Source organism: Lagopus muta, chromosome 1 (assembly GCF_023343835.1).
Source record: "Lagopus muta isolate bLagMut1 chromosome 1, bLagMut1 primary, whole genome shotgun sequence".
Taxonomy (NCBI): domain Eukaryota; kingdom Metazoa; phylum Chordata; class Aves; order Galliformes; family Phasianidae; genus Lagopus; species Lagopus muta.
In genome coordinates, this window is record NC_064433.1 from 82900142 (window position 1) to 82923538 (window position 23397).

The 23397-nt window shown below is 47.6% G+C and overlaps 1 protein-coding gene across 1 annotated transcript; it reads left to right on the forward strand.

Moving 5' to 3' along the window:
* Positions 1 to 4015: 4015 nt before the first annotated feature.
* On the forward strand, positions 4016 to 17145 carry DRD3 (dopamine receptor D3). Its single transcript, XM_048933388.1, has 7 exons — positions 4016 to 4117; positions 6511 to 6802; positions 12565 to 12677; positions 13843 to 13985; positions 14447 to 14643; positions 15477 to 15822; positions 16200 to 17145. Exons 2-7 carry the CDS (start codon positions 6521 to 6523, stop codon positions 16394 to 16396), a joined length of 1278 nt encoding a protein of 425 aa, XP_048789345.1. The 5' UTR covers positions 4016 to 4117; positions 6511 to 6520; the 3' UTR covers positions 16397 to 17145.
* Positions 17146 to 23397: the final 6252 nt, after the last annotated feature.

A 23397-nucleotide genomic window follows, 5' to 3' on the forward strand; every position in this document is an offset into this window, starting at 1 on the left:
CTGAGTGAAGAGGAATTGTCTTGAGCCACATAGGTTGCTCTGAAAGTAATACCTCTTATTTATTTCCATAGAAATTATAACAAAGAGCACAATAGCACTTCATTGAGCAAATTTTCAGCTACAAAACATGGTTTTTCCACATAGTCACCACCACTAGCTATGCATTTTTTGCCAGTGATGAACAAGAGCCTGCATGCTGTGCTTGTAAAAATCTGCACCATGGAGGTGACCCACTGTTGCTGTTGTCACTGCTAAAATGCATCACCCACCACCTCACTGTGCTCACATCCACTGTTTGGTCTCTGCAAACACTCAGCAAGCATTGAAGAATGACAAGGGGTGCCATTTTTTCCACATGGAGGAATTCAATTCCACACCTTTGCTTCACCCGCATTTCCACATCAGGTGTCATTCTGTCAGACTGCCCCTCTGCTGCCGTCTGTCACACAGCAGCAGCATGTTTGGAATGTTGGTGGGAAGGCACCACCCCTACTATCATCCCACTAACATTATTCTCTGATGTTGCGAGCCAACATAATAACATAGGAGGCATTATTTTTGGAGCAGACCTCATTAAATGTATAACATAGTTAATGTATACAATGTAATAAATTTATTTAAATTTTAATGTATTTTATTAAAATGTATACAAAAGAGAGTAACAAAGCCATAAAACTAGTGGGATATGTGACCTTGTTTGAGTCAAACCAATGCCTTAGGCTGGTTCGATGGCAGTGACTGCAATCCTCAGTGATCTCTCAAGGTGTTTGTCAGAGATTTTTGACAAAATTTTGCTCTTCCTGTGTTTAATCCTTAGAAACAGTTGTTCAAAAATGTACATGCTGCCAAAAGCAGTGACACAAATAAGGTGTGACTGTGAAGTGAAGGGTATTTCTCTCTGGTAATGAGGTCTGATCTAAGTTTGGTGAAGAGACATGATCAAATTTTTAATTGCAACTTATACATTCCATTTGGAAATTCACAGATGTACTTGGAGTGATTGAAAATGGAACCGCAAATAAACTAAAAATTTGATGATTTTTTCAGCAATCTTGAAACGCATTCTCAAATCCCCGTATCAAAACGGCTGTTCAGAGGACTGTGGTGGCCCAGTGTAACACACTGCATAACCCCACTGTCCACCACTTGAGCTGGCACCGCACTGCGCCCCACGTCCCAGTCCCAGCCCGGATGGGGTCACAGCGCACCGATGTCCTGTTGGTGCTGAGGGGCTGGGCCGCTTGGCGGGAAGAGACACCGCCATCATAGTGTGGGGCAGGGAATGGCTGCAGGGAGAGCTGTGCCGGACTGTGGGTGGGACATGCCTGCACTGAGCACTGTATTAATGAATGTGTAAAATTAAAACACTCCTAGCAACTATCGCAATTTATATTCCCAGCATGATTTAATTCAGTCCTGCCTCCGTGTGTAGTACAATCTTATATAAATTAAATAATCACATGGATCGTTATCTTGCTCCACTAGACCACTGCCACAGAGCAGACACAAGGTAGTCATTGGGTTCATACCCCAGACAGTGCTTAGGCTCAGGGAAACCATGGGCATGAACAGAACCACGCTGGTGTGGAGTATGCAAAAGAGCTTACATAGAGCAGCAACAAGGTCGGTTTTATATTTTTCTCAAGACAGTATAATATTAAGAACAGAGATAGAAAGGAACAGAGGTGGTTGCAAGGCTGTGGTGAGGCACAGCTGGGACAAAGAGGTGAGGAGGCTGCTGGGAGAGACCTACTACCATAGGAGCAAACGTGCTGGGGAAGGGTTCGATTCTGAGACTCTGCAAGGTGGGGATCTAGGTGAGAGCAGAAATGCCTATGGGTGAAGAGCAGTGTTTCTGCTGTAGAAAAACAAGAAACATCCCTGCCTCAGAGGAGGGCAACAGGTGTGAGGACACATCTCTTTATTGATTCTTGGTTATCCATTATACATTGAACAGACAACACGAATTAAGCAAATTGCAGTAGCGCCTTGGGAGACCAGTGTCCTAGAGCTGACACAAACACCTTACTGGCTACACTCCTTAAGGAACCACATACAAATAAACTGCATTTAAAAATGCTAAAGTTAGGCAATGTTGCATCCAGCACTTGGCAGCTTCTTCCCCACTGCACAGAGCTGCATTCTCCAGATATTTGCACCCAGCCTGCCACTCTTCACAGCCTTCACTCGACAGAGGAAGCATCCTGGCATGCCCTTCTCACTCCAGTTTTAAGCACAGCCTGGGACTGTACCAAGCTCATAGCTATAACTCCATGCACAATTTGCTTACACGTCTCCATGACAGTGGGCAGTAGAGGATGGATGACAGCTGAAGTTAATTGGACACATAGAGTGATCAGCGCAGTCCATGCCACACCATTCCAGAGCCCTCAATCAGGCTCTAGTCTCCTTCGTGGCTTGTCCACTCTACAGCCTGACAGCGAAACCCTTCACCAAGGATACCTGTGAACACGTCACCTGTAGAGACTGAACAGGCTTGTTGGGGTCTCCCAGCACTATTTGTCAGCTTGCTTGCTTGGGGCATGGCTGGGTGTGAGCTTACAGGTTTGGTGATGGCAGCACTGAGACCTGTGGGCATTTCACACTTCCAGTTCCCCCAGACAGGCTAAAGCTGGTGTTTGGGCATTGGAGCAGTTAGTTGAAGGAAGGGGAGCTCAGGTGATGTTTTTTCTTGATCCCTTCAGTAGTAGGGAAAATTACTGTGAGGATTCAGGAGGAACAGGAAAGCCCATCTCACAAACACATGGCTAAGAGGCTGGTGCCATCAAAGGAATATTTATTTGTTTGTTTGTTTGTTTGTTTGTTTATTAAATCATGGGGCAGTTTATTCAGCACCAGGCTTGCTGGTGAAAAATGTCTGAATGGGGAAAAGAATTCTCACCCAGGAGTCTGTGGGGCTTATTGAGAGCGATTAAAGCTAGGTTTGAATGGAGAAGGGGACAAAATGAAACTTGCTAAAGACGAGCTTAGGAGAAGCATGCCAGGGTTAGGGTTGAGACAAATAGCCCACCTGAAATACATCTCCACCAATGCACACAGAAGGGGCAACAAACAGGAGGAGCTAGAAGACATTCTGTGGGAGCAAATCTATGACTTAGTCATCACTGGAGTGCTGCAATGGATAAGCTCTTTAGGAAGGACAGGCAAGGAAGGAGAGGCAGTGGGGTGGCCCTCTCTATATTAGGGAGTGTTTTGAGGTTGTAGAACTCAATACTAGGAATGATGATATCAAGTTCTTATGGGTAAGGAACAGGGGAAAGGCCAACAAGGCTGACATCCTGGTGGAAGTCTTAGACTGCCCAACCAGGATGAAGAGACATGGTTGGACTAGATGATCTTCATAGTCATTTCCAACCATGATTCTCTGATTCTGTTATTCTCAAAATACCCACTTCTAGTAGCCATGTGTGCTCTCCATGTCTTGTCTTTCCTATCGCCCTTACCTACAAAGAGATTATCCCGGATATCTGCTATCCAGGCAGCAATGGTCACAAGGCATATTCATCAAGGTTACTCATTTCTTTAAAATGCTGCTTTCTGCAGCGCTTCCTCTCCTTACCCACAAGTCAGCCCATGGCCACAGATACATGAAGCCTGTTCCCCATGACAGTGAGCCTTGTGCTGTGCTACAGCGGGTCATGGGTGCTGCCCACTCCCATTGGGTCCACTTAGAGCTTCAGGGCCAACCCACTGCCCTGCAGAGCCATACAGACCCCATCTCACACCTCGGGAAGCATCTCCGAGGCGCTCAGGATACTTCTCCAACACCACGCTGCCGTTCAGCTTTTCCTCCACTTGCCATCTTCCATCCCAGGTTTAAGGCAGATTTCTGTAACTGTCTCCTTTGTAAAATCCCTCTCTCCTTTAATCTTTTAACTAACGATTTTTCAGTTCCACGCCCCAGCTGCCATCCCAACACCCCACGTTCCCACTCACCGAACCCCCAGAAGGGTTTCGGCCCCCACGGACCGCCGCCTCTCCCGCCCCCCCGCCACCGCGGGTTCCCGCCCGCCCCCTGGGCCGGGCCGGGGCGGGGAGGAGGCGGCACCGATCCCGAGCCCCGCTCGGCCGCGACGGCGGGGCGCAGTGGGCAGGGGTAAGTCTCACTCGCCGCCGGCCCCTTCCCCTCCCCGGGCCCCCCTAGTCTCCCTCACCCCCCGTACCCCGATAAGAGATGGGAGGAAGGGAGAACGGCAGAACGGCGGGGATGGGGGCAGCGGGGCTCTCCTGGCAGAAGGGGATATGATAGCGCTTTGGGTTGCGATGAGGTACGGGAGGGACCCCTTATCAAACCGCGTAGCAGGAAAGCCTTGTGCCTTTCGTTCGTTTTCTCGGGTGGTTTTGCTTACGGGCTGGGCAGCTGCTTTCAGTGCTACGGACCTCGCCTTTCGTGGCCCTAGACAGTGGAGCCGTGTCGGTGTACAGCGAGCCCCGACTTGGGTGGCTTCAGTGGGACCGCTCTGTGGAACGCTTCCCTGGGCTCAGCAGCAATGCTGGCTCCACTAGAAATGAATACTTCACATCCAGCGGGGGTCTTAACTTCTTGGTTGAGTCAGGCAGAAGAAAGACACAGAGGGGAGGCAAGTACAAGCACTTGCAGCTGAAACGCTCATGGTAGGAGATGGGTTCACCCTGTCCTGAAGGATGTCTGTGTTGGTGGAATGGGAAGATCAGCTGCCATCTCCTTCAGCCCTTATCCTCTCACAACGACAGGCTGGCATGGGTAGCTTAGTTTGAAGGATGCTTCTATGAAAGGGATTGGAGCAATTATCACCTATTACATAGCTACAAGTGCATACGTTGTGGATATTCTCTTCAGTGGTAAGATGGAGCAAGGAATATTATTTATAGTGCTGGCATTGCAATGTTCTGTCCTTGCCTTTCAAACCTCTCATGCTGATAGTGAGTTTAGCAATGGGAGCACTAGTAAAATAATAAAATAATTTAAAAAATCAGATAAAAGGGATTGAATGCCGTAGGACAACCCTGGGACAGCAGCCTTCATATACCTTGAAAAAATTAGCATCCTAAATCAGGAGAAAATCAGCCACCCGAATCAAAAAAGGGCAGGTTCCTGAGCACAATCACAAGCCCATTGTAAGAAAAAAAAATGCAGACCTTGCTTCATGCATCATTCCATTATTCCATCCCAAATGACAAGTTGATTTGCTCTTCAGCACATGAAGTGTATCTTCCAGCCAGGCATGGAATACATAGAGCACAATATGGATGAGATGGGGGCTGCACTGAAAAATTTGGCATGCTGAGCAAGGTTGAAGCTGAGCATCATTTGAACAGAAGGCCTGGGATGAGAACACATTGTAGGAGAGGAGTAATTCAGCCTGTGGTGCTCACTGTGAGGCTGCGAGGGTTCAAGAGCCTTCTTGAGCAGTGCAGGTGCGATCTTTGCCAGGCTGCTGAGATCTCAACTGCATGAAGATACTAAAGAGTTTTGTAATGAGGGAAGAAGGAGAGTGCTTCCCAGGGAAAAGATAGGAGCTCCAAGCTCTCATTTGGGTGAATGTGTTGGATCTTCTAAGTGCGATGGACTGCTTTGTTTTAGACTGCGCTTACGCCCATCTGGCCTAAGTGGTAGTGTGGTGTGACTTTGGTGCAAGTTGAAACTACTGCCGTTTTCCTCAGCTGTATTGGTTGGTAAGATGAACTGTTTGGATGAACACAGTTGAATATGAAAAGCTGAAAGTTGAATGTGAGTCAGCGGAGTGCCCTGGCAGCCCAAAGGGCCAGCCGTACCCTGGGTTGCAGCAGGCTCAGCACTGCCAGCTGGGCAGGGGGAGGGGTTGTCCCACTCTGCACTGTGCTAAGCGGCCTCACCTCCTGCACTGGGTGCAGCTGTGGGTGCCACAGAATGAGACAGATAAGCTATTAGAGAGCATCCAAAGGAGGGCTGTGAAGATGGGGAAGGGTTTGGAGGGCAAGGTGTATAGAGAGCAGCTGATGTCCTGTGGTGTGCTCAGCTGTGTGACAGCGACAGGAACAACATGGAGCTGTGTCAGAGGAGGGGCAGCTGGGGATTAGGGACAGGGCCTGCACCAGAGGGCGGTGGGCATGGAACAGCCTGCCCAGGGCAGTGGGCAAGGCCCCAAACTGACAGAGTTCAAGGAGCATTTGGACAGCACCCTCAGACATAGGGTTTGGATTTGGGGTGGTGCTGTATGGAGCAGGGGGTTGCACTCCGTGATCCTTTTGGGGCCCTTCCAACTCAGGATAGTCTATAATTCTATGGTTCTATGATAGGAAATGAAATACTGCATTCTTCTTTTGGCTTAGATTCAATGAAAAGCAAACCAGGCCAAACTAGACTGTAAAATGAAGCTCTGCCTTTATTTGAGCAGAATAAAGACCTCTAAATTTGACTTTAAGTAGCATCACAAATGAAATATGGCCGATAAATACCATCTACCAAAACGTATCATTCTCCAGAATTATCGTATGGCTCAGTTTTCCCTCATCTTTTTCTCTGTGCAGCAGCATCCCCATGGCACTCTTCACAAGAGCCAGCATCCATCTTAACGCCACCAGCTCTGTTCCCTGTGGAGCAGGTAACACAACAGAACCTGACCTGCCACGCTCACACGCCTACTATGCCCTCTGTTACTGCATCCTGATTTTGGCTATCATCTTTGGGAATGTGCTGGTCTGCTTAGCTGTGCTGAGGGAGCGCGCATTGCAAACCACCACAAACTACCTTGTGGTAAGCCTGGCAGTGGCGGACTTGCTGGTGGCTACTTTGGTGATGCCATGGGTGGTGTACTTGGAGGTGAGTATGTCTTGAAAAAGTGCAGCAGCATTGAACTGAGTACAAGTTAACTGGCATGACTGTGTGCATTCAGGATAGGCAAGCTCTGGGACAGATAAAGCCCATTAGCATTTCAGTCTCCCAGCTAGCTCTGGAGCACTTGCGGTGTGTGTGGTGGCCCACGGGTGGCTCTAGGAGACCATAGTCAAGTTGGATAAGTACACACCACCAGCACATGTCCTGAGCCCAATTCTTTCTGGCACAGCTCTTTTAGTTCGAATGGCATCTGGGCTACCTCCAGTGATGTCAGCTTTGGGTCTCAGTGTGCTAACAACATTTAATTTGGGTGTCCTTGAAGCTGCTACTACCAGCCAGACGGTTGCCAGTGGGCACTATGATGGATTAGGAATGACAGGGGGAGGCAAAGGGGTGGAAATTTCTTAAAGGAACTCATTTCAGAGTCCAGATCAATCCCTGCCTGCTGGAAAGAAAACAAAAGAATGGTCAAATCCTCATGTTTTGTGGAGCTTCAGAACTTTAATGTCTGTGATGATAGCTCCAAGTAATATTACCTAAGCAGGCTGACAAAGAGATGAAGCTAAGGATCATGCTCCAAAATCTCTTTAAGTCATGTGAGGGTTTTCACAATAACTTCAAAGGACTCATCAAGCCCTCAGGGCCTTATTCCCACTTTCCCAAGTTTTGCACATTGGGCTGGTGTAAATCTGTAGTAGCATGACAGTGAAAATATGAAGAACATTGTCAGATATAGGGTAGTAATGATGAACTCCAAATTCCCCCCCACAGTGGCAAAATTCTGAATTACTGAAGCCACTCCAGCAGTAAACATTTTTGCTACAGTAAATACAGAAAACACACTACAGCTGGCATTTGTATCTGTTCTCTTTAGCATTTTCATACTAACTCAAGTAAATTGGTAGATCCAGAAAAATTAGAGTGAATGCCTATGAGCCATAGGCTTTCAGCTGTGCCCTGTCAGCCCTGTTCCCATGATAACAGAGACAGAACAAGCCTCTGAGCTATGATCTCTACAAAGTCTTGTGCTCCTTCTCTAAGGGGCAAGGTGGGATCAGGCCAGAGGGTGGGTAAAGCATTCTGGTGACGGCTGCCCACCTTTGGCTGACCTCCTTCCCACAAAGCAAAGCAGCAGCAGAGAGGGATTTTAGCTTGTGTATATGGGCTATACAGTGCATGAAGAGAAAGTAGGACAATACAGGACAACTCCAGCGAATGCCAAACCAGCTGTGCATGTGCAAGGATATCTGATCAAGCAGCAGTGGAATGGCAGTGGTCTGCAGCCCTTGTCTGTCAACAGGGCACTTTGAATAGCCAGCAGATCTCTAAAGTTTGGCACTGAGTGCAGGCATTTCCCTTATGTTAAACCAAGCCTCTCCCAAACTGTATCTGTTGCAGTATCAGCAAGACCACAGTTTAGAGAAATTAAGGGTCTGTTCTGTGTACATGCATCATTAATTAGTAAGGGTATTGATGGTTAATTATTTATGTATAGCATCACTGTGGAATGAAAGAACAAAGCATCATAATCCTGCTTGTGTGATCACGTTCCTAATGGAGTTAATAGTAATATTTAGACTAATCTGTGTGGAACAGTCCTGGAGCTGCTCTGCAGGATGTGTGCCCTTCGGTGGTGTTACCTCATGGGGTAGGAAGGGGTGTTGGAGAGATGGAAGCAATAAAGAAGGAAAGAACAATAAAAGGCAAGAAATAATAAGAAGAAAGACAACCCAATTAAAAAAAATAACTATGCATTTTGATTACACCTAAAAAGTATTATTAAAATCAAATTTAATTTCAGACTGCTCATACAGGAATATTCCATTACCTCAAACATAATTCCAGTCTCGGAAGAAATCACCATATGCATTGCATTAGAAAAGACCAGTTGCTATTGCTGTGAAGAGTGTGTGCACAGGAGCACATCTGTGGAGCAGCCTCTGCCCCCAGCAGTTTCCCACTTGTCAGCTGGCCTGTCTGAACGCATGCTTTTAGTTTCTCTGGCCATGCAAAAGCGTAAGTGGGATTTCTCAGCTGCAGGGTGCTAATGGCATCCCCAAGAAGAACTTACTCCTAAATACAAAACTCTTTAAGTGATCGTGCTTAGAGGCACAGCTGCTTACAAACCTGACGCAACTTTGTGTTCATGCTTAATTTATTCCTATCCATGCATCATTATTTTAATACAATTTGCAGATTCCTTTGTTTATTTTTAGGGATTCAGGAGAGTGATGGATTTGCATAAGTTTATGAATGCGCAAAAATGGTTTTTAGATTGGAAGACTTCCTAAATTTATAAATACTAATGCTGCAGTTTTGTGGATAAAGCAGGCTGGTCACCATGTAGGACGAGGTGAGAGCCTGACCTGAATGCCATAGGGAGCATTAGCTGTTCTGTCTTTGACAGAACCAGGATTTCATCCTGGGCTCTGTTCTCAGTTCTGCTGTACACACACTGAGTGGTAATGAGAGATTGTATCGGCTCATCTCTATGAGATTTGCTCTCATCATCTGTAAGAGGAGAATGTTATTTAACCATCCACCTCATCCACGCAGTTGTGAGGTGACATTCAATTAATACCTGCAATGTGCTTTGAGATTCCTGGATAAAAGACTCCAGAGGGATAAAGAATAGGTGCCCTGCCAGCATATGAAAACCATGGCAAGTTATTGCTTCTGTAACAAAGATGAGTAGAACAAGAAAATAAAGAGCAGGAATAAAATTTGAAAGCATGAACAAGGCCTATAATAAAAAAGCACTTCTTTGTTCAATTCTGGAATAAATTCTGTATTCTCATGTATGTAAACATCAGCTTCTTCACTGACTTCTGTAGGGCTGGCCCTCATTCCAGTTCTGACTGGTGGATGCTAGAATGGGTTTTAAGCCCAACATTTTGATCTGCCAAGCATCCCCTGAACACAAGCAGCAGCTTAATATACAAGTGATGTGATCTGAATACATCATCCTGAGAGGGTTCACTTCACAGCCATTCCCACCACCGGCTTCTTCAGTTTTAATGGTCCACATTCCCAGAGCTCCTCTCTGGGCTTTGTGTTCAAATATGCTCAGGACCTTAGAAACTCAATCCATTAAGTGCTTGCACATCTGCTAGGATAGCAGCTGCTGGCTTCATGCAAACACCTGCCAGCAATTCCTGGTGAGATATTCTTCAGACTTCACAGATCTCTCTGTCTCTCTCTCACACACACACACACACACAAACACTCACACTGCACTGTATTTTGCCTCACACTACAGACGTACCCTTTCGAAGTGGGCAAGCAGGTCTCAAAATTTGCAGCTAATGCACAAATGATGTAGGATTTCCTATAAAAAAGGAACCTATCTGATCAAGTCTCTGAGGGGCAGCCTTCAGTTTATTCATCTAGTAGCTTTCCAATTGTGCAGAAAATCTCTAAGGTAGGTTTTGTTTGTCTTTTTGCTTGCTGTTTTTTGAAAAGGAAACAAAGGCGCCCCGAAAGCACTAGAAAATTTATAAGAAAACTGAAGATGAAAGCACAGTTCTTGTCTGCGTTTTGTAGGCTGATTTCCTTTTCTCTCCCATGCACCCATTCAGTGCTAGGGGATCTAATGTTCCTCTGGCAGTCGGTTCAGTGCCTGACTTCTGACATACAGCAGCTGGGCCCAGCAGAGAACACCCTGAAGGCAAAGCTCACCTCAGCAAGTTTCTGTGCTCGTCTGCAGGAGTGGTGGCACAGGAACAGCCAAAAACATGACAGTTTCTCAGGATGATTTCTTGAACAACCTCGAAAAAAAAAAATCCATACAGAGTGCATTAGTGTTGTTTCTTTCTGCAGTGAGCTGCACCCCTCTCAGGTACCAATGCTTGCCAGTGTTGACCCATTGACCTACAAGAAAAAGGCATCCCATGTGGCACCATCTCCAGCCTGTCCTGGTATGAGAATTTTCAGGTGTCTAGCTCTTGTCTTAGACATCATCAAAGACATAATAGACATCATAGAATGGCTTAGGTTGGAAAAGGACCTTAAAGATCATCCAGATCCAACTCCCTGCCACAGGCAGGACTGCCACCAACCAGATCAGGCTGCCCAGGGCCCCATCCAACCTGGCCTTGAACACTTGCAGGGATCAGACATCCACAACCTCTCTGAGCAACCCATTCCAGCATCTCATCACCCTCTCCCCATTTCATCTGATATAAATCTCCCAAGAGAGATAGTATACAATAAATGACTTAAGCTAAGATCAGTGATGTAGATGGGGGAGCAGGAGCTGAAGGAGGAGCACACACCCATTCTAAGAAAAGTCATTTATAAGAAGCTGTTACACCTTTCATGCCTCATCAGCTTTTTTCTATGCTGCATGGCCCAGGGACCTGACAGGTAGGTTGCTGGCACATATTCACAAGATCACAGGACAATTCTGGGGGCCTCTGGTCCCACTCCAACCTGAGGCAGGGTCAACCATGAGGTCAGAACAGGCTGCCTGGGGCTCTATCCAATTGGTTCTTGAAAACCTCAAAGGATGGAGCCTGCACAGCCTCTCCAGGAAACCTGCTCCACTGCTTCATTACCACTTTGAACCTCTCTTCATTCGGTGAATGCCTGTTATCTCTTTTTTTTCTTACCATACACTGCTGAGAAAAGCCTAGCTTTTCAGTAATCTGGCTCCAACTCTGTTAATACCTCCCATTAGATACTGAGGGGCTGTTGCTAGGTCCCCACAAAGTCACTTCTCCTCCAGGCTGATCAAGGCCTGTTCCCTCAGCTTCTCACAAGTCCTGCAGCCCCTCAGGACCATCACAGTGGCCCACTGCTGGCCTTAGTCCAGTTCATCAGTGTCTTTCCTATTCTGGGCCCCAAAACTACATGCACTACTTCAGATCTTAGCTGTATTCATTCATTAGGCTTGTCTGTTTTAGAGCAAGATGCTTCCTTGTTCATCTCCTGCAAGGAGCAGGTGCTTCTTGACCACCTCCCTCTGAGCCAGGCCAGCATTGCAGCCTCGAGGAGAGCTGACCCATGCACAGCAGTGCCACACAGTGTTTGGAGCATGCTGTTGCCAGATGAAAACATCAATTGCGAAGATCTCAATACCTGGGCCAAATATTTATTTCTCCATCACAAAGATTGGCCGCAGCTAAGCTTTCCTGATTAAAAATTCAAAGCAAGCAGAACAAGAACTAGACAAGGTAGTGACCCAAAAAAACCCTTTATCTGAATAGTTTTTTATTCTCATTCAGATCTAATAATCAAAATCTATAACTGAGATGAGAATCCAGATGAGGTTCTAGAGAAGCCTCGGGTCTCAGGTCTCTGCTTCATGCATAAATGCATAAGATTTTCAGCATTTTTCAAGCTCAGTGGCTACAAAAAAACTCCATCAGAACTCCAACAGCTAAGTTGAGGAACACTTTTAGCCCTTAGATTTCCTTGGATAATTCTTAATCAAAGAAGGCATACAGTGATACCATAGTTAATTCAATTTATCATACTAAGCCGTAAGAAAATGGACAGCTGCTATCTATTTCTGCACACTGCCTCCTTCTGTAAAAGTAAAGCAGTTAAATTCAGCTCCTAGATTTTTTGTGACTTATCACATGTTATCCAGAACATAACACAGATGCACCAGTTTCACTCTGAGCATCACAGTGAATACAAATTCATCTTGATATTGAGGTGCTTGGAGGAGAGCACCCTCTTATTCGTAACTTTTTAGAACTTGATGAAGAACAGGGCTGACAGCTTTGTGATTCCTGATGCAGGTGACCGGGGGAGTCTGGACTTTCAGCCGCATGTGTTGCGATGTCTTTGTCACCATGGATGTCATGATGTGCACAGCCAGCATTTTAAACCTCTGTGCCATCAGCATTGACAGGTGAGTACCGGGTACATACAGGAGAATAGCCTGGAGAGGTGTAGGCCCCAGATAACCGTGTAAAGGATGTGGATGAGGGATCTGCACAGGCAGCATCAGCATCCTCAGGAACATAAGCTTTCCATCAAGTCTGTCACTGTCTCTACAGCTGTGAATATGGCTTAGCCCACTATGTGCTAGAAGATGTCTACACTTAAGAAAAGGTGCAGATACACAAGCATTATAAATAATAAAGCATTATGTGTTGATAGCCACATCCTCATTCTTTCTGAAGGTAGAAACCAGAACAATCATCTGGTTCCCACTGAGTAGAGATATTCCCCCCGGAAGATTTACTAAAGGAAGTCCTGCCATATGTGTACGGAGGGGAGAAGATTATTGCTGCATAATCTTCAGCCCTGTCCTGTTTTTCTGTCTTAAAATTTAGCTTTTTCTAGGCAGCAGTGAGAGCTGGGAGCCAAGACCTTGGCACATGTGGTCCAGTTAGGCCGTAAACTTCCTCTTTACAGGGATCAGGAGGGAAAGGAAGAAGCATAACATACTGTACCTTTGTAATTTCTGGCTCAAAGCTAAACTGAAGAGGCAGCTCTCAGCAATGGGATGGACCAATGTTTCTCCATAGGAGCATCTTTTCCTGTTTCAGTTCAGTTCTGTCAGTGGGTGCTCCTCAAGCCAAGACTCCTGAGCTTTCCAAATCCCAGGCTTGTGGAGCTGTTTTCTAGGGCACCCTGGTACCCAAATGTTTCTGAATACACACTGGTGTGCAATCATCTGGCTGTGGCCAACACATGGGAGGGCAGCTGAGGCACAGCAGAATGGGCCACAGTTGCTCCAGAGAGTGCTCCTTCCCGGCAGTGCACATGTAACCCTGGGGGGCTGAGGGGTCCATCTGGTACCACAAACCTTGTAGCTTCATGCCAGCAGTTCTGCGCGTATTTCTCCCCAGTGCTGCCAACTAACTCTGTTTTCCTTTGTTCCTCCCCACAATACCCTGCTTATCATTTCTGCAAACTGCTGATCCATCATCTGTTCTTCTTTCCTCTTCCATCTCTTCATCACTTCTACCATCACATTCCCTATGTTGCTTTCCTTCCTCCTTTTAAAACTGATGCTTTTCCTCCCGCCATTCTTACCTCTCCTTTTTTGGAGCTGGTTTGGTTCACAGATACACTGCAGTGGTGAAACCAGTGCAGTACCAGTACAACACTGGGCAGAGCTCCTGCAGGAGGGTCTCTCTCATGATCGTGGTAGTCTGGATGCTGGCATTCGCAGTGTCATGCCCTCTCCTCTTTGGCTTCAATACTACAGGTAAGTGATATCCTGAACAATAGCACACAGGGTCGGGCTGGCAGTGGAGCTGCCCTTTATATGGCCAGGTCATTTAGCATGGAACTTGCAGGTTTTTGAAGCTATAGGAAATTTTAGGGAACTGGAAAGAGCATCTCAGGAGATGTCAGGAATGGCAGAAAGGACAAAGGAGAAAGGATCTGAGGAAGAATGGAAATGGAAGTGAGAGAAGCGGGCACAGCTGTTGGCCAGAAGAACAAGCAGATGCTAGATGGTCTGAGGGAGAGCTGGTTTTAATCACCCTTTAGGTGACTGGGTAGGCCTCAGTATAATTTGTGATAAAGGAGACTGGAGATGCTTGCGCTCCTTAGACTGCCCTTGTCCCTCAGCCAGCATATTACCTGCTTTGCCAATACACCAGAGCCTCCTTCCAATAAACAGAAGCAGCTCAGCCATTCCTCTCTCTTTTTTCTCCTCCCCAGGGGATCCCAGTGTCTGTTCAATATCCAATCCTGTTTTCATAATCTACTCCTCTTTGGTATCCTTCTACCTCCCCTTCATGGTGACCCTTCTGCTCTATGTCCGGATTTACCTCGTGCTAAGACAAAGGCAAAAGAAGAGAACCCTCACTCGGCAGTGCAGCTACAACGCCAGCACCAAACCATGTTTTACACACAAAGTAAGATCCACATGAACACAGTAGGAACTGTCAAAAAGGACAGGGCATTTATCATCTCTTCAGAGGGTCAAAGCACAGAATCGAAAGCACAAAGGGATATGACATCTTTTCATCCCATCCTTCATTAATACACCGTGGTATTTGAGTTGTAGAAGCTTTGGTTAAGTCCTTTTTTAGCACTCTAGAAACAAGATATCTCAAGTATATGTCTGCCTCTGGATCCAGGCAACTGGAAAAGAGCACAGCCTCCACCCCCCTGTTCCTTCTGAGCTGTCCTTTCTCTGCCAACGAAACTGATTTATTCATTTATTGATTTTTACTCCTTGAAATTTCATTCTTGAGGCTTCACAGACTTTAATGACCTAGATCATTAATAAAAAATCTTTATTCATCACACTTAAAAGTTCAAAATGCTCAAGGGAACCAACACAGTAATTTGAAAGGGATCACCTGGTCACGCAAGCCATGCAAGCCCATTTGTTTTAACCATTTTCTCAGAGTGAAGTACATTAGGAAAGGGTCAGGATGTTTAAGGTATCAGGGCCAATACAGCACAAGAAGGGAGATGTTAGCAGAGCAGGTGGTTCAACTCTTCTTGTTCTCATGCTTCTCCTTGGAGGGATAGAGGCAGAGAGCTGCCACACAATGGTTCATCCTTCAGATAAGTTAAGGCCAGTTCCAATCACTAGATTTTGTGCCATCCCCAGAGGTTAGTCTTAGCACCCAATAAATGATACAGGCTAAGGATAACTCCTACAACTCCTCTCCTCATCCTTTGACCCAATGAACAGATGAGATGGTTCCAAGCTCCTCTGTGGCATCCTCTTTTGCAGGAACACATCAAGAGGAAAACTTTGCCAAACAGATGCCAGGGCCCATTTTCCCCTTGTTTCCAGCTCAAATGCTCAGACCACGAGATGTCTACCAAAAGAAAGTTGCTGACTGCCTTCAGCCTCCGGCAGTACCGCAGCTTCTGCCAAGATAGATCTCTCAGCAAGACACCTGGGACTCCACAACACAACAGGCTGGAAGAGAGGAGAAAGAGCAAGAACCCTGGGCTGGAGGTACAGAGGCTCAGTAATGGGAAAACTGTCAGCTCTCTGAAGCTAGCACACCAGCAGCCCCGGCTGATCCAGCTTCGGGAGAGGAAGGCTACACAGATGCTGGCTATTGTTCTGGGTGAGTGAGAGCCAGTTCCCCTCATTAACTGAGTACTAACAGGGAAATAAAGCAGCCCTCATCATAACTCTTTAAAACAGCTGAGGCAGTAGTCTTCCCTCCTAAGTTTTGGTCACTGTCAGCAGGTCACATCTGAAGTATTGTACTTATCTGAGTACTGTACTCATTGACATAACTGACTCTGAGGAACCTGAACTCTTGCAAAGTCCCTCTCTATGAGAAATTAATGTCACCTTCTGCATTTACCGAAGGCAGACAGGTGTACCGGGCTGCAGGGAAATACTGAAAGGGTCAGGGATAAGGGCACATGTGTAGCCCTCTTTCCAAATTGTTGATTCTCTCTGAAGTCAGAGTTTGTTTTCTTTCTTTAAACTCAGGGACATTCATAGTCTGCTGGATGCCATTCTTCTTGATTCACATCCTCAACACCCACTGCCTGGCCTGCCATGTGCCCCCAGGGCTGTACAGTGCCAGCACCTGGCTTGGTTATGTCAACAGCGCCCTCAATCCCATCATCTACACCACCTTCAACACTGACTTCCGCAGAGCCTTCCTCAAGATCCTCTGCTGCTGATGGAAGGGCCAGCATTTCTGGTTGTTCAGGAATGCACTGAACCTCATCCAAAGCACGACCAGAATAAGGATTCGTCCTGACTGCTGGAATACCTGCTCTCACAGCACAGCCCTAGGGAGATGGTTTTGATAACATCCCTCTGGTAAGAAATAACTAGCACCTCAGGCCAGCTCATCAGTCCCCTTGTCAACCCAGATGTCAGCATGCAGGCTGGCCCAGTTTGCCACAGCTGTTCTGGAGCAGTACTTCCATGGGCTCCTTTCCCTGTGATATTCCACAAATCCATCTCCCAGTAGTTCCTAGGTCAAAACACCAGATGAGTCCTGCTAGGCCACATCAGCTGGTCTCATGCCAGAGCAGTCTAATGCTCTTCTCCCTGTTCAGAAAAACCCACCCTGGGACAGTCCTGATGTTTCTCCCATTTTCCCCTCTCACTGTACAGGATCCAGAGAGACTCACCAGGGGCCCCAGCTCTTTCTCCCAAGCCTTGGCTTAGCAGTGCTGTTAGCCACGCTTGTTTGACAGCTTTGGGCATAACTACAAGTTGTCTATGCCTTCTACACCTTGGCTCCTCCATCCAAGCAGTGCTTTCTCTCTTTCCTAATACTAAAGCCAAAGCATTGTCCTTCTCTTGTTTGATGGGTTTTGGGGTGGGACACTAGTGGACAGCATGTATAGTTTGCGTGGAGAGATGCTCCTCATCCTGTATTGTAACTGCAGTAATCCAATAAAACACATATCAAATTGGATGTTTTGGTGCTTTTGTGGGACCTGTTTGCCACATTTGCCATAAAGCCTTTTCTCACTGGTAGCCCTCTCAGCACTTTCCCTCTGTGAAGCAATCATCCTCCCAGGCATCCACACAAGGTCATTATTAGTGCTTGCCTTTTACTGATACAGAACAAAGCAGGGAAGTGTTTCTCCAGGCCTCAGACAGTGAAGCACTAGTGAAACTGGGAAAGAAATCAATGCCTGTTGTAAACACCTCCCGCAAACAAATTCTGAGAATGTGGTAAATTCATTTCTCAGCTGTGCTAAACAGGCATGTGGTGGTGTTATTCCATCTGCTTAGAGGTGCTGGAGTGCATAGGAGGCACTCAGGATATGCTGGGGATAAATCCAGCGAATCAACCTGTAGTAAGATTGTTGCCCCAGTAATTCTCATTAAGATGCTGTCAACACAGACCACCAGAGACCAGCTTTGGTTTCTTTACATGGAGTTGATAGAAAAGTGGAAAACAGGAAACAGATCTTTTAAAGGGTGAGTGAGTCCATTTTGGACACTGGCCTAGCATTTCTCAGTTGTTATGTTCAGTCCAATCTTACTTGAATCTGAACCTTTTCCTTAAGCAAAACCCATCCCAAAATACACCCACAATCACAAAAATTCAGCTGCAAAATAGAACAGTGACTTTTTCCCTCCCTCAAATACTGCTTGAGTTCTGTGCCTCAGTCTTACCATGGCAGTAAGAACACAAGCAGCCTTGCAGGAAAGCCCAAGGAGTAGAAGCAAGTGAAAGTGCTGTGAGCTGTTGGACTCCTTGCTACTCCAGCATCAGGCCTTGGAAGATGCAGAAGCTCCTCTCCCACGGAGGTAGAGAGGGAGCTTGGAGCCTGCCACAGGCTGCACATAATCCACAGAACTGGGAAGCCTGCACTGCTGGCATGGCACAACAGATACGTGGCACAGCCAGGTACTGTGCAGTCTGAGCCCACCCTCACTGTGCTCCACATGGTAGCAGGGATAGGATACTAAAGGTCCCCTGTGCTAGACACCATCTGTGATCAAGCCAGCAGGCAGAAGAGCCAGAAAGCATCTCTGTGATGGTTTTAAGGAGAGTTAAGAGCCTCTGGAGACAGAAGGGAGCTGGCAAAACCCAAACCCATGGGGAACAACAGCAGTTTGCCCAGTAAGGCAAGAGGAAGACATCCAAGCACTGCCTGTCTAGACATAACTTGGAGCAGTGGCACATGAAAAAATTGACGGAAAAATACCATTTACCCCTTTCTCCACCATTTCTCCTGGCAGACATTAGTCCCAACCCACAAAAGGCTGTGATTAAGCCACTGCAGCTCACATACTGCCATGCCTTGTTCAGGTAGAACCTGTCTTCCATGATGCCTCTCAGTCTGTGACTTCTCCTCAGGCTGCTGTGTGTCAGCCATCATGCTATGCCAGTGCTCATGCTCAGCTACTATGCTCCAGCTGTGGGACATGTCATCTAAACAGTCTCAGATACAGTCATATTTGAAAAACCATTGTTCAGGCTACAGTTAGGACAAAACCCTGCAAAGCCTTGCAGAAAATCTCTCTTCCCCACAATGAATGCTCCCTAGACTCCTTAAGGGAGAGGCAGGCCAGCTATTCAGCTGCACCTTGCTATGGGTCGAAGCACAAGCAACTCCTGCTTGGGCGAAGAACACCTGGAGACTGCTGTATTTCAGCCTGTAAGGGAATCCAGGGTGGCAATTGCACTCCTATTTTCCTCAAGTTGGTCCTCTGCTGACAGCTGGGGTCAGCACAACCACTCAGGCCAGCAGCTACGCTGGCAGGGCAGCCTTACATAAGATAGAGCTTTGTTTAAGCTCAGTGCAAACCAAAGTTCTGCTTCAGACCTGCTACTTTTGAAAACCCCAGTCAATCACTGCCAGCATTTGGAGGAAGGACCAGTGGGCTGCAGGCTACTAATACTGGTGATACACAGAAAACTAGGAGCAGAAACTGTGGACAGAGAACCTGTGTGAAGGTCCGCTCATGATATGATGACAGGCTCTAGCAGCCTGCAAATACTCCTGACCTGTGTGGTGTCACATCTCCCAGGAGAGAGCAGGAATGCCAGTTCTGCTTCAGACCAATACAAGTATCCCAGATCTGAATTAGCCGTCTAGTGAACAACTGAAGTGAACTTTTCCTAATGACGATGATGTCTTCAAAGCCAGCTCCTATGACACTGAATAGGAGTTAGAATCATAAAATCACAGAACAAACTGTGTTAGAAGGGACGCACAAGGATCACTGAGTCCAACTCCTGGCCCCACATAAGCAACACCCAAAATCCAAACCCTATGTCTGAGCACAGTGCTCAAGTTCACTCCTTGAACTCCAGCAGCTTGGGGCCATGGCGCCCACTGCCCTGGGCAGGCTGTTCCATGCCCACCACCCTCTGGTGCAGACCCTGTCCCTTAACCCCCAGCTGCCCCTTCCCTGGCACAGCTCCATGCTGTTCCCTCGGGCCCTATCGCTGTCACAGAGAGCAGATCTCAGTGCTGCTCCTCTGCTCCCCTCGTGAGAAGCTGTAGGTCGCCATGGGGCCTCCCCTTAGCCTCTTCTGCTCTGGGTTAAAGAAGACATTTCTTACATCAAACATCACTTTGGTTTCACTCAGTCTCAGCTGCCAGAACCGCAGCCCATCAGCCATGCCTCTCTCCAGTAGGGATGCTCCCCCTGGGTCCAGGCAAAGAGTTCTCCTAAGCCTCCCTCATGATTCTGACTGCACATCAGCAAGTCCCATCTTGCTAGACACTGTTCTCAGCTCTTCCCTAAAATGCCTCTAGAAATGTGAAACAAAGAAACAGAAAACCTCTAGAGTCAAAAAAAGAAAATGAGCAAAATTAAAAATTAATTTCAGAGTAATGATTTAAGCATCTTGGCAAGACAAGCACCAGCCAGCTCTATGCTTGGTGATGTGGGAGAGACCTTTCCGGTTCCCTGCCCTGGGGACTCTTGTCAGTTTTAATAAGTTTTATCCTGCAGCTATGAGCAATGCTAATCAAACAGCACAATAAGGACTACTTTTCACTGGGCAGAAGCATGCTGGCTATGGGACTGTGTGTCTCTTTGCCACCCTGTGCCTCTGCCGAGGGGCCATGATGTAGGTAGGCTGCTCACCTTGCTTTGCCCCAGCAGAGAGGCAGCAGCATTCCTGTCTGCCCATGAAGGACATGCAGAGGGAGGTGGGCAGACTGTGAGTTCCACAGCATTAACATCTTGTTAGCTGTATCTCTGTGGTGCAACTAACTGTTAGGGTGAGGCCAACACCACAGAGCCTCAGGTGTGAAGGCCACCAGCATCACTCCTCAGCCTCTTGCTTCCTGCTGAGCAAGAGGATAGCAGCCATGGCTGAATTTCCTGAACAAGATGCTCATCCCTCCTCAAGATGTGCATGAAGCAAAGGATGTGAAAGGCCTCATGCCAGTGTCTTCTGCAGCTCAGTGTTACCAATGCTCTGGATATCACGCACAGCTCCTGCTACTCTCTTTGCTGGCCTTGCCAAGTGCTAATAATCTTGTTTGCCTCTGCTTCATCTCCCACTCCCCCTTCCCTGAAGATTCTGCATCTCTTTGAAGGCTTCAGCTGCCTGCCAGCATCCTGTGATCTGCCCCCAGCCCAGCTCACCTGGCTCTGCTGAACATCTGCCTTTCCTACAGGTTGGTTTCCCTAGCTGTTTTTCAGCACATAATGACATTAAATGTGACATCATATTGCATATAGCTCCATTCTGGACTGGGAAGGAAAATATAAAAAAATCTGGGCAGATCTTGGGTGGATAGTGAGCTTTCCCATGATGAGGTGTGGGGCAGCATAGCCATTTTAGAGGCATAAGGTGCTGGCAGGGGCCTTGAAGGATATGCTGCATTGAGAGGTGCTAGCAACACTGCTGCATATGTGAAATCCTATGATGATGAGGTAGTGATTCCTGGGGCAATAGGAGAAAGCAATGGGGAAAATCAAGTGATATACCTAAGAGGCATTAAGGAGTTATCTGTTAAGGAAGTGAGGAGACCAGCTGCCCAGCTGAAGTGCCTCTACAGCAGTGCATGCAGTTTGGGAAAAAAAAAACAACCAGGAGGCACTGGAAGCTACTGTGCTACTGGAAAACCATGATATAGTTGTCATCACCGAAACCTGGTGGGATTATTCTCATGACTGGAGTGTGACTATCAATGGCTACAAGCCGTTCAGGAAGGACAGATGAGGAAGGAAGGGAGGGGGTGTTGCTATCGACATCACGAAGGGAACAGAGTGTGAAGAGCTGTTCCTGAAGAATACTCAAGACCAAGTTGAAAGCCTCTAGTTGACAGTTAGAGACCAAGTCAATGAGGGAAGCCTTGTGACCAGTGTCTACTACAGGACACCAGATTAGGCAGAGCCTGTTGATGAGGCCTTCTACCTCCAGGTACAGGAGGCATTGCAATTGCAAGCGCTCATACTGCTGGGGGACTTCAACCACCCAGACATCTGCTGGAAAAGTAGCACAGTGAGCTGTAGGCAACCCAGGAGGGTCCTGGTATGCATTGAAGATAGCTTCCTGACTTGAGTAACTCACCAGGGGGGATGCAAACACTATTGCTCGTCAGTGTAAATGAAATGATTGGTAACATCAGGATTGGAGGCTACCTGGGCTGTAGTGACCATGCTATGGTTGAGTTCACGCTCCAGAGAGATATGAGACAGGCAAAGAGTAAAATTAGCAAGCTAAATTTTAGGAAAGCTAAATTCCAGCTCTTCAGGGAGTTAGTCATCAGAACATCCTGGGAAAGTGTCCTCATGGGCAAAGGTCTGGAACAGAGCTGGAAGATCAGAAAGGTGGCTTTCCTCAAGGCACAAAGCTCTCCATTCCCACTTGTAGGAAGTCGGGAAAGGAAAGCAAGAGACCAGCGTGGCTGAGCTGGGATCTGCTGGTCAAACTGAAGAGCAAAAAGAAAATGCACAGGCAGTGGAAACAGGGATAGGTACTGTGGAAGAGTATAAGGAAGCTGCTGGGCTGTGTAGGGATGGGGTCAGGAAAGTCAAGGCCCAGCTTCGACTGAACTTGACAAAGGATGCCAAGAAGAACAAGAAAGCCTTCTGCAGATACCTCAACCAAACAAAGGAAATCCAGGAGGGCTTTCACCCACAGTCAATGACACAGGCAGGCTGGTAACAACAGACAAGAAAAAGGCTGAGGTACTTAACAACTTTGTATGCCTTCTCTGCTAACTGCTAACAGCCTGCAAACATTTGGTTTGGCAGGAGGGCACTGGAGAAGCAGCGTCCTTCCCACTGTAAGCGATGATCCTGAACATCCACAGGTCTGTGGGTCTCGATGAGATGCATCCCAGAGTCCTGAAGGAACTGGCTGATGCAGCCACCAAGCCGCTTTCAATGATACTTGAAAAGTGGTGGAAATCAGGTAAAGTTCCTGTGGACTGAAAAAGAGGTAACAGCACACCCATTTTGAATTCCTCTGTGCTGGGAAAGATCACGGAGCAGGTCCTCCTGGAAGCTACGCTAAGGCACAAAGAAGGCAGGGAAATGATATGGGAGAGCCAGCACGGCTTCACCAACGGCACATCCTGCTTGACCAACCAAAGTACAGGGGGGGTTTCTGCAGTTTCCCGACCCGCAGCTGCCGCCAGCTCTCGGGAGAAAGGCCGGTGTACGTGAACGTTGCCGAGGCAACGACGGCCGCACGCCCTCCCTTACAGAAAGCCTCAGCGAGAGCTACGATGCGTCGCTGCCCACCAGGCACGGGGAGGAGCGTGCGCGTCACGTGGGCCGCTCAAGCGCGCGGAAGCCATAAACCGCCCGTTCTCGTGTCTGCACGGCGAGGTGGCGGGAGCGGCTTGGTGAGCGTGGCAGTGTGTTAGGCTGGGTCTGTCCTACTCGAGTTGGGGGCTATTCCAGCGCTACCGAGGGCTATTTAACGCGGAGAAACCGTTTGCCACCCGTTTATGTGGCTACATAGTGAGGAGGCGTGTTGTCTCACCGTTCAACGAGTGATAAGTGCAGGGCACCTGCTAACGGGCTGGGAACAGGACAAGATGGAGCCAGCGCTGCCGGCAACGGGGAAGAACGGGTGAGTCACACCCCATTAACGCTACCCTAATGGTGCTAGCGAGTCTGCTGGTTTGCCGTGGCTGCAACCTGGCGGAAGGCTATTGCCAGGAAAAATGTGGAGACCCAGACAGGGGCCCTGCAAAAACACGCTGGTGCACGGGTCTGTGGCTGCAGTGGGTGC

Coding starts and splice junctions, on each gene's coding strand:
- DRD3 (XM_048933388.1), top strand. CDS start 6,521: ATGGCACTCTTCACAAGAGCCAGCATCCATCTTAACGCCACCAGCTCT. Junction 13,986..14,446: donor CTTTGGCTTCAATACTACAG/GTAAGTGATATC, acceptor TCTCCTCCCCAG/GGGATCCCAGTGTCTGTTCA. Junction 14,644..15,476: donor AACCATGTTTTACACACAAA/GTAAGATCCACA, acceptor CCTCTTTTGCAG/GAACACATCAAGAGGAAAAC.